Here is a 12,500-nt window from a genome sequence, read left to right on the forward strand (position 1 = left end):
TTATTCAACCCCCACTGAAATAAAGTGTTTTGGCCAGTTTGACATTGATTTTGATCATTTCAGTCATCTTATTTACAATTATATCAGAGGCACTTATAAATTAGACTAACATAATATTTATGATGGAATAACCACAAATGTCTTTACTGTGCTCACATCATTATCAGTTTTATTCAACCCCCTAGTGACATTATTTTTTAGTACTTAGTACAACATCCTTTTCCAGTTATGACAGCTTTCAAGCGTGAAGCATAGCTTGACACAAGTGTCTTGCAGCGACCTATGGGTATCTTAGCCCATTCTTCATGGGCAAAAGCCTCCAGTTCAGTCACATTCTTAGGCTTGCGCACTGCAACTGCCTTCTTTAGGTCCCACCAGAGGTTCTCAATTGGATTTAAGTCTGGTGATTGCGATGGCCACTCTAGAATGTTCCAGCCTTTCATGTTCAACCATGCTCTAGTGGACTTGGATGTGTGCTTCGGATCATTGTCCTGTTGGAAGGTCCAACGTCTCCCAAGCCGCAGGTTTGTGACTGACTCCATCACATTTTCCTCCAAGATCTCCTGGTACTGAAGGGAATTCATGGTACCCTGCACACGTTGAAGCTTTCCTGTACCATTAGAAGCAAAACAGCCCCAAAGCATAATTGACCCCCCGCCATGCTTCACAGTAGGCAAGGTGTTCTTTTGTTCATAAGCCTGGTTCTTCCTTCTCCAAACATAGCGCTGGTCCATTGTCCCAAACAGTTCTAATTTAGTTTCATCTGACCACAGTACACTGTTCCAAAACCTTTGTGGCTTGTCCACATGACTTTTGGCATACTGCAGTCGACTTTTCTTGTTCTTTGGAGTCAGCAAGGGGGTGCGTCTGGGCGTTCTGGCATGGAGGTCTTCGTTATGCAGTGCGCGCCTTATTGTCTGAGCTGAAACTTCAGTGCCCACATCTGACAGGTCTTTTTTCAGTTCCTTAGCAGTCACGCGGGGATTTTTCTCCACATTACGCTTCAGGTAGCGCACAGCAGTCGCGGTCAGGATCTTCTTTCTGCCACGACCAGGTAACGTTTCCACTGTGCCCTTTAACTTGAACTTGCGAATGATACTTCCGATAGTGTCTCTTGGAATATTTAACAACTTCGCAATCTTTTTATATCCATTGCCATTCTTGTGAAGAGCAATAACCTCTTCTCTTGTCTTCTGGGACCATTCTCTTGCCTTCACCATGCTTGGAAACACACCAGTAGATGTCTAGAAGGAGCTGAGTATCACAGTCCTTTTAAATCTGCCTAATTGGTGCTTATCATGCTTGATTGCTGCTCGTTGACATCCACAGATGTTTTCAATACCTGATGGAAAACACTGGAATGAACCTCTGTTCTTAGGAGTGGTAGTCGTAAAGGGGTTGAATAATTGTGTCAATGAAGAAATCACAAAAAGGCCATTTAATACTTTATGACAAAAAAAATTGATGCTATCTTAGTTGCATTTAGTTCTTTAACAAGTCCTTGTAAGATTTCATTATGAACACAATTACAAATGTGCACTGAATTCCATAAAACCCTTCGCAGCATTGGGGGTTGAATAAATTTGATCACAACTGTATAAACCAGGCTTTACTTTGCATAGTGTGGGTGCTTGCATAGCTTAGAGGGAGGGATCGTCGATCTGCTTTTTGACTTTGAGGCTCGAGATCATGACATAATTTTGATCGATTTCGAATAGATATCAAAATCGTGACACCCCTAATATACACACACCACACACACACACCCCTTGTTGTCGTTAGAATGCCTCCATGTGTTCTCTGCTTCTCTCCCGTAACAGCATGATGAACCATGAAAAGTCCCGGAAGCATCGAGAAATGGTGACGTTGCTACGGCAGCAGCTGGAAGAGGAGGAGGAGTCACTGACTCAGAGAGAGGGCGAGGAAGACGAGGCTGTGGAGGAGGAAGAGGACCAAGAGGATGCGCCCAGACAGAAGTGAGTCAGGCCACTTTTCAGACGGCTGCGCTTCTCAGTGGTGGGCCCGGCCTCTCTGACAGCAGCAGGTCCATGGACACTGCTCCAGACTTGAGCACTGTAAGCGCCCGTCAGGTTTGGTGTGTAAAACTAATGTGCGCTACTGGTTTCGAGCTTGAATCGCTCAGCTTAGGTAGATAAGTGCTGCTCGTGACTTGGTGTGTCACAGAGGGAGATAGAGAGAAAGAGAGAGATTTTGATTCTGGTCCAAAGGAGCTGTCCGTGTACGAGAGGTCTGACGGGTTCAGGTGTCTGAACGTCTGTGTTCAACTCTGGCAGGATGTCCACATCAAGGTCTTCCTCACACTACCGTCCATCAGCAGATAATTCTGTTTCAGAATGGATACTGGATTGGGATGAACTGAATTGGGATACTGGAGGGCAATTAATTCCCTGAAAACTGTAACATTTTCAACCAGATAGATAAAAGCCTCACAGATAGGGGGAGCTGCTGAGCACTGACCTCCAGTGCCAGGTGGGGAAACACCGCATGAACAACCTGCTCTATGGTCAAGAAAAAAGAACAATCTTTAGTAAGACGCTTTACGCCTTGAGTGAACTGAGCGTTTATTTTGTATAACCGAGCTGAAACAGTGAAACTCTTAACCGGAGTATCGTGCCCCCTGGTCGACGCTCCCTGGTCGGGTGGCTAAACCATGTTCCTCTTCCTCGCAGGTTGTCCAAAAAACAGAAGAAGAAGAAACGACAGCAGCGTGACGTGACCGTGAGTGCCCCCTGCTGGCTGCACATGTCTTCACACTGCATGTCTCGGCCTTGAAGCCTTAAGTAGGTTTAAGCTTCAGACATGTTCGTATATTCCACAGAAGCTTCCAGAAGAGCTGAAGACTGAAAGTCCAGCCACAGACCCCACAGAGCACGATGTGCAGCCTGAACAAACAGGCAACAGTGAGGACACCCCAACCCCACCTGAGGACCCCACGCATGAAATGACAAAGCAGGCATCTGAACCCAACAGAAGGTGAGACTTTGAGATGGGGTGTGTTCAGCGTGTGTTCAGCGTGTGTTCAGTCTGACCCAAAGGGTTTGTTCTCGTCCTCCAACTGTCTTTGTAGTTCTGGAAAGACGAAAGGCAAAAAAGGTGGAAAAGACTCTAAGAAGAATAACAAACCTCATGGGGGTGGAGAAGTTAGTCAAGAGGTAAGTGAATGGGTGGAGGTGAGTGTGTGTGACTGAATGGGTGCAGGTGCATGTGTGAGGACCAAATGGGTGTGTGTGGAGATAAATGGGTGGTGTGTTTCTGAAATGAGCTATATTGAAATTCTAGCCTTATACTAAAGAAGTTTCATTTTCTTTGTGAAACTCCTCTCTCTGTCTCTGAACGCTCTCTCTCTGAGCTCCCTCTCTCCCTCTAAGCACTCTCTCTCTCCCTCCCTCTCTCTCCTCCCTCCCCCCCTCTCTCTCCTCCCTCCCCCTCTTTCTCCTTCCCTCCCTCCCCCCCTCTCCCTCCCTCCCTCCCTCCCCCTCTCCCTCCCTCTCTCTCCCTCCCTCCCTCTCTCTCTCCCTCCCTCCCTCCCTCCCTCCCTCCCTCTCTCTCTCCTCCCTCCCCCTCTCTCCCTCCCTCTCTCTCTCCCTCCCTCTCTCCCTCACTCTCTCTCTCCTCCCTCCCCCCTCTCTCTCCCTCCCTCCCTCCCTCCCTCCCTCTCTCCCTCTAAGCACTCTCTCCTTGTCCGTGTGCAGGAAGGGAACCTACGATGTGTCACATGCCAGTTTGAGTTCACGAGCAGAAACAAGCTGTTCGACCACCTGAAGGTCACAGGTCACGCCACAGCCCTGACCTCCAGTGACCCCACCAGCAAGAGGGACAAGAGGAAGCCCCGATGACCACAACATTATTATTGTTATTATTATATGATTATTGTTATTAAAGACTGAAGGAAAGTCATGCTAGAGGTGCAATATTCCCTTCATATTTGTGTGCGTGTTTATACTCACATGTGTGAGTGTGTGTGTACACGTGTATCAGCAGCACAGTTCTCCTGGCAGCTCAAGATAGCATACCCTACTACCAGTGTTTCAGCATGGAGACCTCTGTAGGCGAGGGTGGAGGTCTCTGTAGGTGAATGAATGAATGTTTCAATTTATATAGCGCCTTATCTGGATACCCAAGGCGCTTTACAATTGTTATCACAGCAACGTTACAGACAACCAATCACACACCGGTGAGAAGCGGCAGCCAATTGCGCACAGCGTACTCTCTACTGGGATCCACAGCCCCCTGGGGGACTGAATGGGGTGCAGGAGAGGACAGACCCTAGTGACAGAGCACCATCGGACATACAAGCACACACACTCAGACAACAACTTGTTTTTATTGAACAGAGACATAGACACACACTCAGGGAGAGACACAGACACACACTCGGGGAGAATTTGTCTGGGACTGCCAATTTACCTAACCTCCATGTTTTTGGACTGTGGGAGGAAACCGGAGACCCTGGAGGAAACCCAGGAGAAACACGAGGAGAATATGGAAACTCCACTCAGATAGGGACTTGAACACAAGACCCCAGTGCTGAGAGGCAAACGTGCTAACCACCAAGCCACCGTGCTGCCCAGGTGAGGGTGGAGGTCTCTGAGAGAGCTGTGTTCTCTGAGAGGGCCAGGCGGCCTCCTCTTCCTTTAGGAAAAGCGGCACATGGGTGTGTAGAATCTGCTGCTGTACATCCCCATCGTACCAGACCCTCAGCATCCACCCACTCCTCCACCCGTGTCTCCTGTACAGACCCTCAGCATCCACCCACTCCTCCACCCGTGTCTCCTGTACAGACCCTCAGCATCCACCCACTCCTCCACCCGTGTCTCCTGTACAGACCCTCAGCATCCACCCACTCCTCCACCCGTGTCTCCTGTACAGACCCTCAGCATCCACCCACTCCTCCACCCGTGTCTCCTGGACACCGTGAACTGTTCCCTCCCCTAGAAGCTCTTCCGTTGTCTCGGACTGGGCCCCTTTTTCAGCCCGGGAGTTTCATGCCCAAATTCGGCCCAAAATTATTTTTCCCTCCCAATCGGCCCAAACTAGAGATTGACATGAGCCGGCCCATCGGGAATCCTCCCGAATCTCCTGATTAGCCACTCCGGCTCTGGTCATGGCTGTTGTCATGGCATCCTTTTTGGAGACTCATAGATTTGTGTTTCTCTCTTAATTAAATGGAAGTGTGCATATTGAATTTACTTTTTAAGAATAATAAGGGCCATGTTTGCATATTCATCTGAGCCTCTTTCACTGGTCCACACCACTGATGTATCATACACAACTACATTATATTATTATATGGAACTACATCTGTATTATAGATCAGTCTGTAGTCCACAGAAGGCAAGATGAAGCTTGAGTGGTTAGTGATGTCTGGTTTAGTTTAAGGCTGGACTCTAGTTTATTTGTGCTGTGAGGTTTGCGTATTTGTAGCATATAATAAACAGATTACTGCTAGTCTAACACTTAAATATAATATGCTGAATCCAAAAATATTTATGGGTTAGATGAGAAATACGGATACACTCGTATAATCGAGTTTTATAGGAATTACTGAATAAGTGTGTTGATCGTCTTCAGGTCTTTTGATGTCCTGTGAGAGGCACAATGCTCGACTCAGAACACTGTATGGGTGACCGGAGGATCACGTCCTTGAATTCTTGTAAGCTTAATATAAACATTAGTAAGTTTAATAAATATTTCTCACATTACCAAGGAATTAGGCTATTGCAGAAAACCAGAGTGGGACACTCTAAAGTAATAATAGTAAAATAATGTACATTTTATTGTAAATTTCTTGCAAAAAACATTTGGGGTAAAATTCATGGTCTACAAATGTTCTTGTTATTGTGTGCAGTTTGTTTTTAGAGTTGGTTATTGGTTTAACTCATTAGTGTTGATTGTGCTGGTATGAAGGTATTTCAAGCCAATTATCAATTTTCAGGATGCGAAGCGATAAACCCAGTGACTCTTGGATCCATCCAACAGAAGAATTCAGAGCTCTGTAAACACATTAGTGTGTTAGATGTGTGTGTGAGTGCATTGGTGCATTAGCTGTGTGTGTAACTAGTCCAAAGAAGAAAAGAACACAAAAGGTGCTCTTTACCCCCAACACATGCAGGATGGAAACCCCAGTGCTGAGACTGTTTGGGTTGTTCTGGTACTGGACAGCAGTGTGGGGTCCAGTCCTGAAATGGGTTGGGTCCAGTCCTGAAATGCCCTTATAAGGAGTGAAGTGGGGAGGTTTGCAGATGATTTGGAATATAGCCAAAAGTTTCAAATGATCAGAAGCAGAACTGGTGGTGTACGGCCTGAGGTTGGAGCATCATCTTCATCCTCATCTTCATCTCCTTCATCCTCCTCCTCTCCTCTCCGTGTAGTTCTGCAGAGCCTGGTCAAACACGGCCATGAAGAAGTCTGCGTCGGCTTTAGTGACGCACAGGGGTGGTTTGATCCGAAAGACCTGTGAAGAGAGGAAAATGGAGAAGAGGGAAAGAGAAGGAAGAGAGGGAAGAGGAGGAGGAGAGAGGGAAGAGAGGTAGTGTTGGAGGTGATGCTGGACCATGGGATTGAAGGACAAGAGAAGGTGGTAAAGTTGAATCACATTCTGAAAGGTCTAATTTATCATCTAATTTGGAGACGAATTTTCCAGAAATGGAAAAATGGCCTTGAAGTAAATGAGTTTCATCTAACAACACAGACTGTTGAGTATCCAAGTGAACCCACTTTAGTCGTGTAATCTAGGAAGTGTTCTAGTGTGATCCAATTAGACTAACTGTTCTGTTACTTTCCACATAACAGCTATGTATAGAGGAGGAACAAAGTTCCTGCCTGGTATTCTGAGTACTGATTTCTGTGTACTGAGTTCTGACTGTTGCTGTGACATCACTGATGGGAACCAGACCGCCCGGACTCACCTGACCTGTCCAGACCGCCTTGGACTCACCTGACCTGTCCAGACCGCCCGGACTCACCTGACCTGTCCAGACCGCCCGGACTCACCTGACCTGTCCATACCGCCCAGACTCACCTGACCTGTCCAGACCGCCCCGGACTCACCTGACCTGTCCAGACCGCCCCGGACTCACCTGACCTGTCCAGACCGCCCGGACTCACCTGTCCGTATGTTCCTCCTTTCCCCATCAGCACTCCCATGTCCTTGGTATCTTCAAAAATCTCCGCCATGTTCTCAGGTGGAAGAGGAACTCGGCTCGCCTGCAGACAGACGGAGTCATCAGAGACAGGGCAGCTTGTGGCCTGGTGGTAGAGAACTGGTCTTGTGACCGGAGGGTCGTGGGTTCGAGTCCCAGACAGGCCATGACTGAGGTGTCCTTGAGCAAGGCACCTAACCCCAACTGCTCCCCGGGCGCCGGGCTAGGGCTGCCCACCGCTCTGGGCACGTGTGATCCACAGCCCCCTAGTAATTACTAGCGTGTGTGTGTGTGTTCTAACTGCACAGATGGGTTAAAAGTGGAGGACAAATTTCGATTGCGGTGTAAAAATCACAATTGACAAAATACGGCACATTTCACATTTTTGTGTCTGCTGCCTGTGACGTGCTGGTGGGCCACGAGGAACACACACCATGTGATCATCAACACACAGAGAGAAAGACAGACCAGAATATGCAAAGTATGAATCAGATCAGAGAATTGTGCTTTTACTGATTTATCTATTGCACTTGAATAGTTCAAAAATCCCCTCACAATCATGAGTCCAGTGCGCTCAAGGGGGTTTTAGCACCAGTGTCTGACCTGAATGTCAAGTAAGGTCTCTCTGGCCCGAATGTCAGGATGTCTGGTTAATTATTACTGCTGATTCATAAACCAGAAATGGCATGTGCTCATAATCTTACACACACAGATGCTGCATGGGACTGTTTTGCGTCAGAGTAAGTGTCACTTCAGGTCAAACGCACACCACACGTCTAATTATTAACTCCTCCAACTTCACCAGTCTGCATTCCACACAGCTAATCAGCCAGGGCCTTCACATGACTCCAGCAGGACGTTGGACAAGGCACCTTAGATTAGTCCTCCACCGATGGAGGCTCCTTAGATTAATCCTCCACCGATGGAGGCACCTTAGATTAGTCCTCCACTGATGGAGGCACCTTAGATTAGTCCTCCACTGATGGAGGCACCTTAAATTAGTCCTCCACTGATGGAGGCACCTTAGATTAGTCCTCCACTGATGGAGGCACCTTAGATTAGTCCTCCACTGATGGAGGCACCTTAGATTAGTCCTCCACCGATGGAGGCACCTTAAATTAGTCCTCCACCGATGGAGGCACCTTAGATTAGTCCTCCACTGATGGAGGCACCTTAGATTAGTCCTCTACTGATGGAGACACCTTAGATTAATCCTCCACTGATGGAGGCACCTTAGATTAATCCTCCACTGATGGAGGCACCTTAGATTAGTCCTCCACTAATTAATTAGATGCTGCTGATGTTTTTCAAGACACTTTTCTCTTAGTAGCCCAGTCGTTTAACCTCCTTTCTATTACACATACACACACAGCCAACCATCATGGATACATAAATCTGTTTGTAAACTCACTTTATCTTTCACCATCTCCACCCCAATCATCAGACCTTTCCCGCGGACGTCGCCGACGATCTCGTACTTGTCCCTGAGTTTGGCCAGCTGCTTCAGTAGGTATGTGCCAACCACATCAGAGTTCTCCTGAATACGCTCCTCTGTAATCACCTTTCGCAGACACAGCACATTTACATGGGTTAGAAAACCCAGACCAGGAAGATCACTTCAACCTACATGCCCCACTAACCACTTTGACCCATACCCATTTTAAGCTACAAAGCAGCTACAATTATGATTGTGTAACGTGAGCATTTGAGGGTTGAAGGTCTTCTTCAGGGGCTTCTTCTGGTTATTAGTTGAGTTCCTTAAGTAGCAGCACAACAACAACGCACCAGTCACATTTAAATGATATGTACTCACGTCCAGTACTGAGGAACCGATAGCACAGGACAGGGGGCTCCCAGCGAACGTGTTAAAGTGAAGTCCCTTCACAAAGGTGCGGGCGATCTCTGCAAGACGGGCGTTAGGGCGTGCAAGCACAACACGGGTTAGAATGATAGATTTGGGTTTGCAAGAACATCACAGGGAAGAATGATAGATTAGGGTAAATAAGCACAACACAGCAGTGTTTTAATAACATACCTCCAAACCTGAGCAGTATTTAAAATCACACCAACAACCTGTGCAAAGTTTAATTAACACACCTCCAACCTGAGCAGTATTTTCTCTCTTTATACTACCCTCGTGTTAGCAGAAACACCCTGACGGTGTTCATTACATCATCTGTTTCCCACTCACAGTACGTTTGGGTGGAGGACTGAACCAGCAGTGATGTTGGCAGGTATAAGAGCTCCAGAACCCGTGTGTGGAGTATGAGATCACACCAGCAGCAGTCTGGACCTGCACACTCATACGAGACTGGCGCGCTCCCGGTGAAATGCTGAGTGTAAATGTGAGGTAGGTGTTTCTAATGAAGCGGGTGGTGACCTTCACGTCTGTTGGTCTAAACTCTGAGAACGACGAGGAAGGGGATTCACCTTCAGTAGTCACCACAGCTCCCATGGGGAACCCATTAGCTATGCCTTTTGCCATGGTAACAATGTCGGGAATCACGTCGTGGCTCTGGAAGCCCCAGAAGTGACTTCCTGTGCGGGCGAAACCGGTCTGTACCTGAGGCAGGAATAACGTCAATTAACTCATGATGTCAGCAGTCCGAGACATTAACAACCTTCGAACAGAAAGATGGCATACGCTAGTCGGTGACCAGGGTTAATACTGACAGAATGGTAGCCGGCTGTGATCTACAGAATCTCTAGATATATTTTACTCTATAAAACATGAGGCTATGTGTGTTATCCCCATGTAGCAGGCTGGCATGTGATGCTAAAGGGGTTCGTTTACGTGGTTGCTAAGTGGTGGTGAGGCGTCTGAGACGTTGGTGTGTAAGGCCTGCGTGTCTCTGGGAACACGGTGGCGTGAGCAGAGACCCGATCGGGTGATGGTGCAGCCCGCGGGTGAAGCTGTGGGGGCAGGTGGGTGTTCGTACCTCATCAGCAACACACAGGCCTCCCTTCTCCCGCACCAGCTGGTACGCTTCCTTCAGATAGTTCCTGGGGTACTGGACACTTCCTCCAACTCCCTGACAAAATACGATGGTGTGGTCAGAACATGGACACGTTCACGCTGTGGTGTGGTCAGAACATGGACACGTTCACGCTGTGGTGTGGTCAGAACATGGACACGTTCACGCTGTGGTGTGGTCAGAACATGGACACGTTCACGCTGTGGTGTGGTCAGAACATGGACACGTTCACGCTGTGGTGTGGTCAGAACATGGACACGTTCACGCTGTGGTGTGGTCAGAACATGGACACGTTCACGCTGTGGTGTGGTCAGAACATGGACACGTTCACGCTGTGGTGTGGTCAGAACATGGACACGTTCACGCTGTGGTGTGGTCAGAACATGGACACGTTCACGCTGTGGTGTGGTCAGAACATGGACACGTTCACGCTGTGGTGTAGTTAGAACATGGACACGTTCACGCTGTGGTGTAGTTAGAACATGACCACGTTCACGCTGTGGTGTGGTCAGAACATGGACACGTTCACGCTGTGGTGTAGTTAGAACATGACCACGTACAAGTTGTGGTGTGGTCAGAACATGGACACGTTCACGCTGTGGTGTAGTTAGAACATGACCACGTTCACGCTGTGGTGTGGTCAGAACATGGACACGTTCACCCTGTGGTGTAGTTAGAACATGACCACGTACACGTTGTAGTGTGGTCCTCGTTAAAGACGAACGTGCTGTTGGTGACAGGACCCTGTCCTACTGGTCCTCTCTCCCGTAGCATTCCTGAGTTTACGTACAGCCTTATCCAAACTAGGAGTGCGCTGGTTTGTTTGTTTGTCTGTTTGTGTTTGCTTGTTTCCATAATAACAGGGACTGCACCATCCCCCACCTGACTGAACAGTCATGACTTCCTCTCGTCTCGGGTGTGTGAGGACAGGTCAAGGTGTGTGAGGACAGGTCAAGGTGTGTGAGGACAGGTCAGGGTGTGTGAGGACAGGTCAGGGTGTGTGGAGACAGGTCAGGGTGTGTGGGGACAGGTCAGGGTGTGTGGGGACCGGTCGAGGTCAGTGAGGACAGGTCAGGGTGTGTGGGGACAGGTGAGGGTATGTGGGGACAGGTGAGAGTGTGTGAGGACAGGTGAGGGTGTGTGGGGACAGGTCAGGGTGTGTGAGGACAGGTGAGGTTGTGTGGGGACAGGTCAGGGTGTGTGGGGACAGGTGAGGGTGTGTGAGGACAGGTGAGGGTGTGTCGGGACAAGGCGAGGTCAGTGAGGACAGGTCAGAGTGTGTCGGGACAGGTCAGGGTGTGTGGGCACAGGTGAGGGTGTGTGAGGACAGATCAGGGTGTGTGGGGACAGGTCGAGGTCAGTGAGGACAGGTCAGAGTGTGTCGGGACAGGTGAGGGTGTGTGGGGACAGGTCAGGGTGTGTGAGGACAGGTCAGGGTGTGTGGGGACAGGTCGAGGTCAGTGAGGACAGGTCAGAGTGTGTCGGGACAGGTGAGGGTGTGTGGGGACAGGTGAGGGTGTGTGAGGACAGGTCGAGGTCAGTGAGGACAGGTCTGGGTCAGGAGGTGTTCTCACCTGGATGGGCTCTGAGAAGAACGCTGCGATTTTTTCAGGAACACAGGTGGCGAACATCTCCTTCAGCTGGTCCATGTACATGTCCTTGGCCACACACTCACCTGTGTCATAGAACATACGTGCACACACGTCTAGCATCTAATTGATTATGAACCATTTGATATATTTGTTATGAACCAAAATTTGCTCAACCCATTTGGGGGTTTTGACCATGTCAATGATTAACGGGGCGGAGTCAAAGTGTGAAGGGGCGGGGTGGTGTGGGAGTTGGGTGGGGTGGAGCAAAAGCAGGGGTGGGTCAGAGTCAGAGTGTGGGGGGTGGGGGGGTGTTGAGAGAGCGGACTGAGTGATCACTGATCAGGCACTGAGCTGAAGTTAATGTACAAAGGAATGTAAGCACTTAATGAAGGTCGGAAAATGATTAAACTGTAGGGGTGTGTGTGTGTGTGTGTGTGTGTGTGTGTGTGTGTGTGTGTGTGTGTGTGTGTGTGTGTGTGTGTGCGCGCACAGGGAAAGTGAATGCCTTGTGTGTATCCTTGTATTTATCTGTTTGTTGGCTGTGTGTGTGTACGTGCATGGTGGTTACCAGGGGAACAGCTACATTCTCGGGTAGTTTGAACAGGAGAATCTCGACAGTGTCTTCCCCCCCAGGGTCCCCTAAACACGTCCGGACACATGGACTGAAGGGAAGAAGCATGAAGCAGGTATAAACACACAAGACCCCACACACACACACACACACACACACTCGCACAGGCTCGCACACGCACGCTCACATGCACGCACAC

The 12,500-nt window shown here is 48.8% G+C and overlaps 2 protein-coding genes across 6 annotated transcripts in view; one reads left to right on the forward strand and one right to left on the reverse strand.

Moving 5' to 3' along the window:
• Positions 1–3,918, forward strand: part of dnajc21 (DnaJ heat shock protein family (Hsp40) member C21) — a 14,353-nt gene extending 10,435 nt beyond the window's left edge. For 3 of the 5 annotated variants that reach the window (XM_076988874.1, XM_076988873.1, XM_076988876.1), the window contains 5 exons: positions 1,821–1,976; positions 2,691–2,739; positions 2,840–2,994; positions 3,089–3,173; positions 3,690–3,918. In XM_076988874.1, coding sequence (XP_076844989.1) covers positions 1,821–1,976; positions 2,691–2,739; positions 2,840–2,994; positions 3,089–3,173; positions 3,690–3,857 — 613 coding nt within the window. In that variant the 3' untranslated portion in view covers positions 3,858–3,918. The remainder of the gene's footprint in view (positions 1–1,820; positions 1,977–2,690; positions 2,740–2,839; positions 2,995–3,088; positions 3,174–3,689) is intronic. The other 2 variants (XM_076988875.1, XM_076988877.1) reach the window with 1 other exon arrangement.
• A 1,847-nt stretch (positions 3,919–5,765) lies between these two features.
• Positions 5,766–12,500, reverse strand: part of agxt2 (alanine--glyoxylate aminotransferase 2) — a 23,850-nt gene continuing 17,115 nt past the window's right edge. Inside the window, exons 7-14 of the mRNA XM_076988860.1 lie at positions 12,299–12,392; positions 11,713–11,813; positions 10,103–10,195; positions 9,594–9,726; positions 8,977–9,065; positions 8,575–8,724; positions 7,129–7,227; positions 5,766–6,475 (exon numbers count right to left, since the gene is read on the reverse strand). Coding sequence (XP_076844975.1) covers positions 6,365–6,475; positions 7,129–7,227; positions 8,575–8,724; positions 8,977–9,065; positions 9,594–9,726; positions 10,103–10,195; positions 11,713–11,813; positions 12,299–12,392 — 870 coding nt within the window. The 3' untranslated portion in view covers positions 5,766–6,364. The remainder of the gene's footprint in view (positions 6,476–7,128; positions 7,228–8,574; positions 8,725–8,976; positions 9,066–9,593; positions 9,727–10,102; positions 10,196–11,712; positions 11,814–12,298; positions 12,393–12,500) is intronic.

The sequence above is a fragment of the Brachyhypopomus gauderio genome, unplaced genomic scaffold (genome assembly GCF_052324685.1).
Source record: "Brachyhypopomus gauderio isolate BG-103 unplaced genomic scaffold, BGAUD_0.2 sc64, whole genome shotgun sequence".
In the NCBI taxonomy this organism is placed as follows: domain Eukaryota; kingdom Metazoa; phylum Chordata; class Actinopteri; order Gymnotiformes; family Hypopomidae; genus Brachyhypopomus; species Brachyhypopomus gauderio.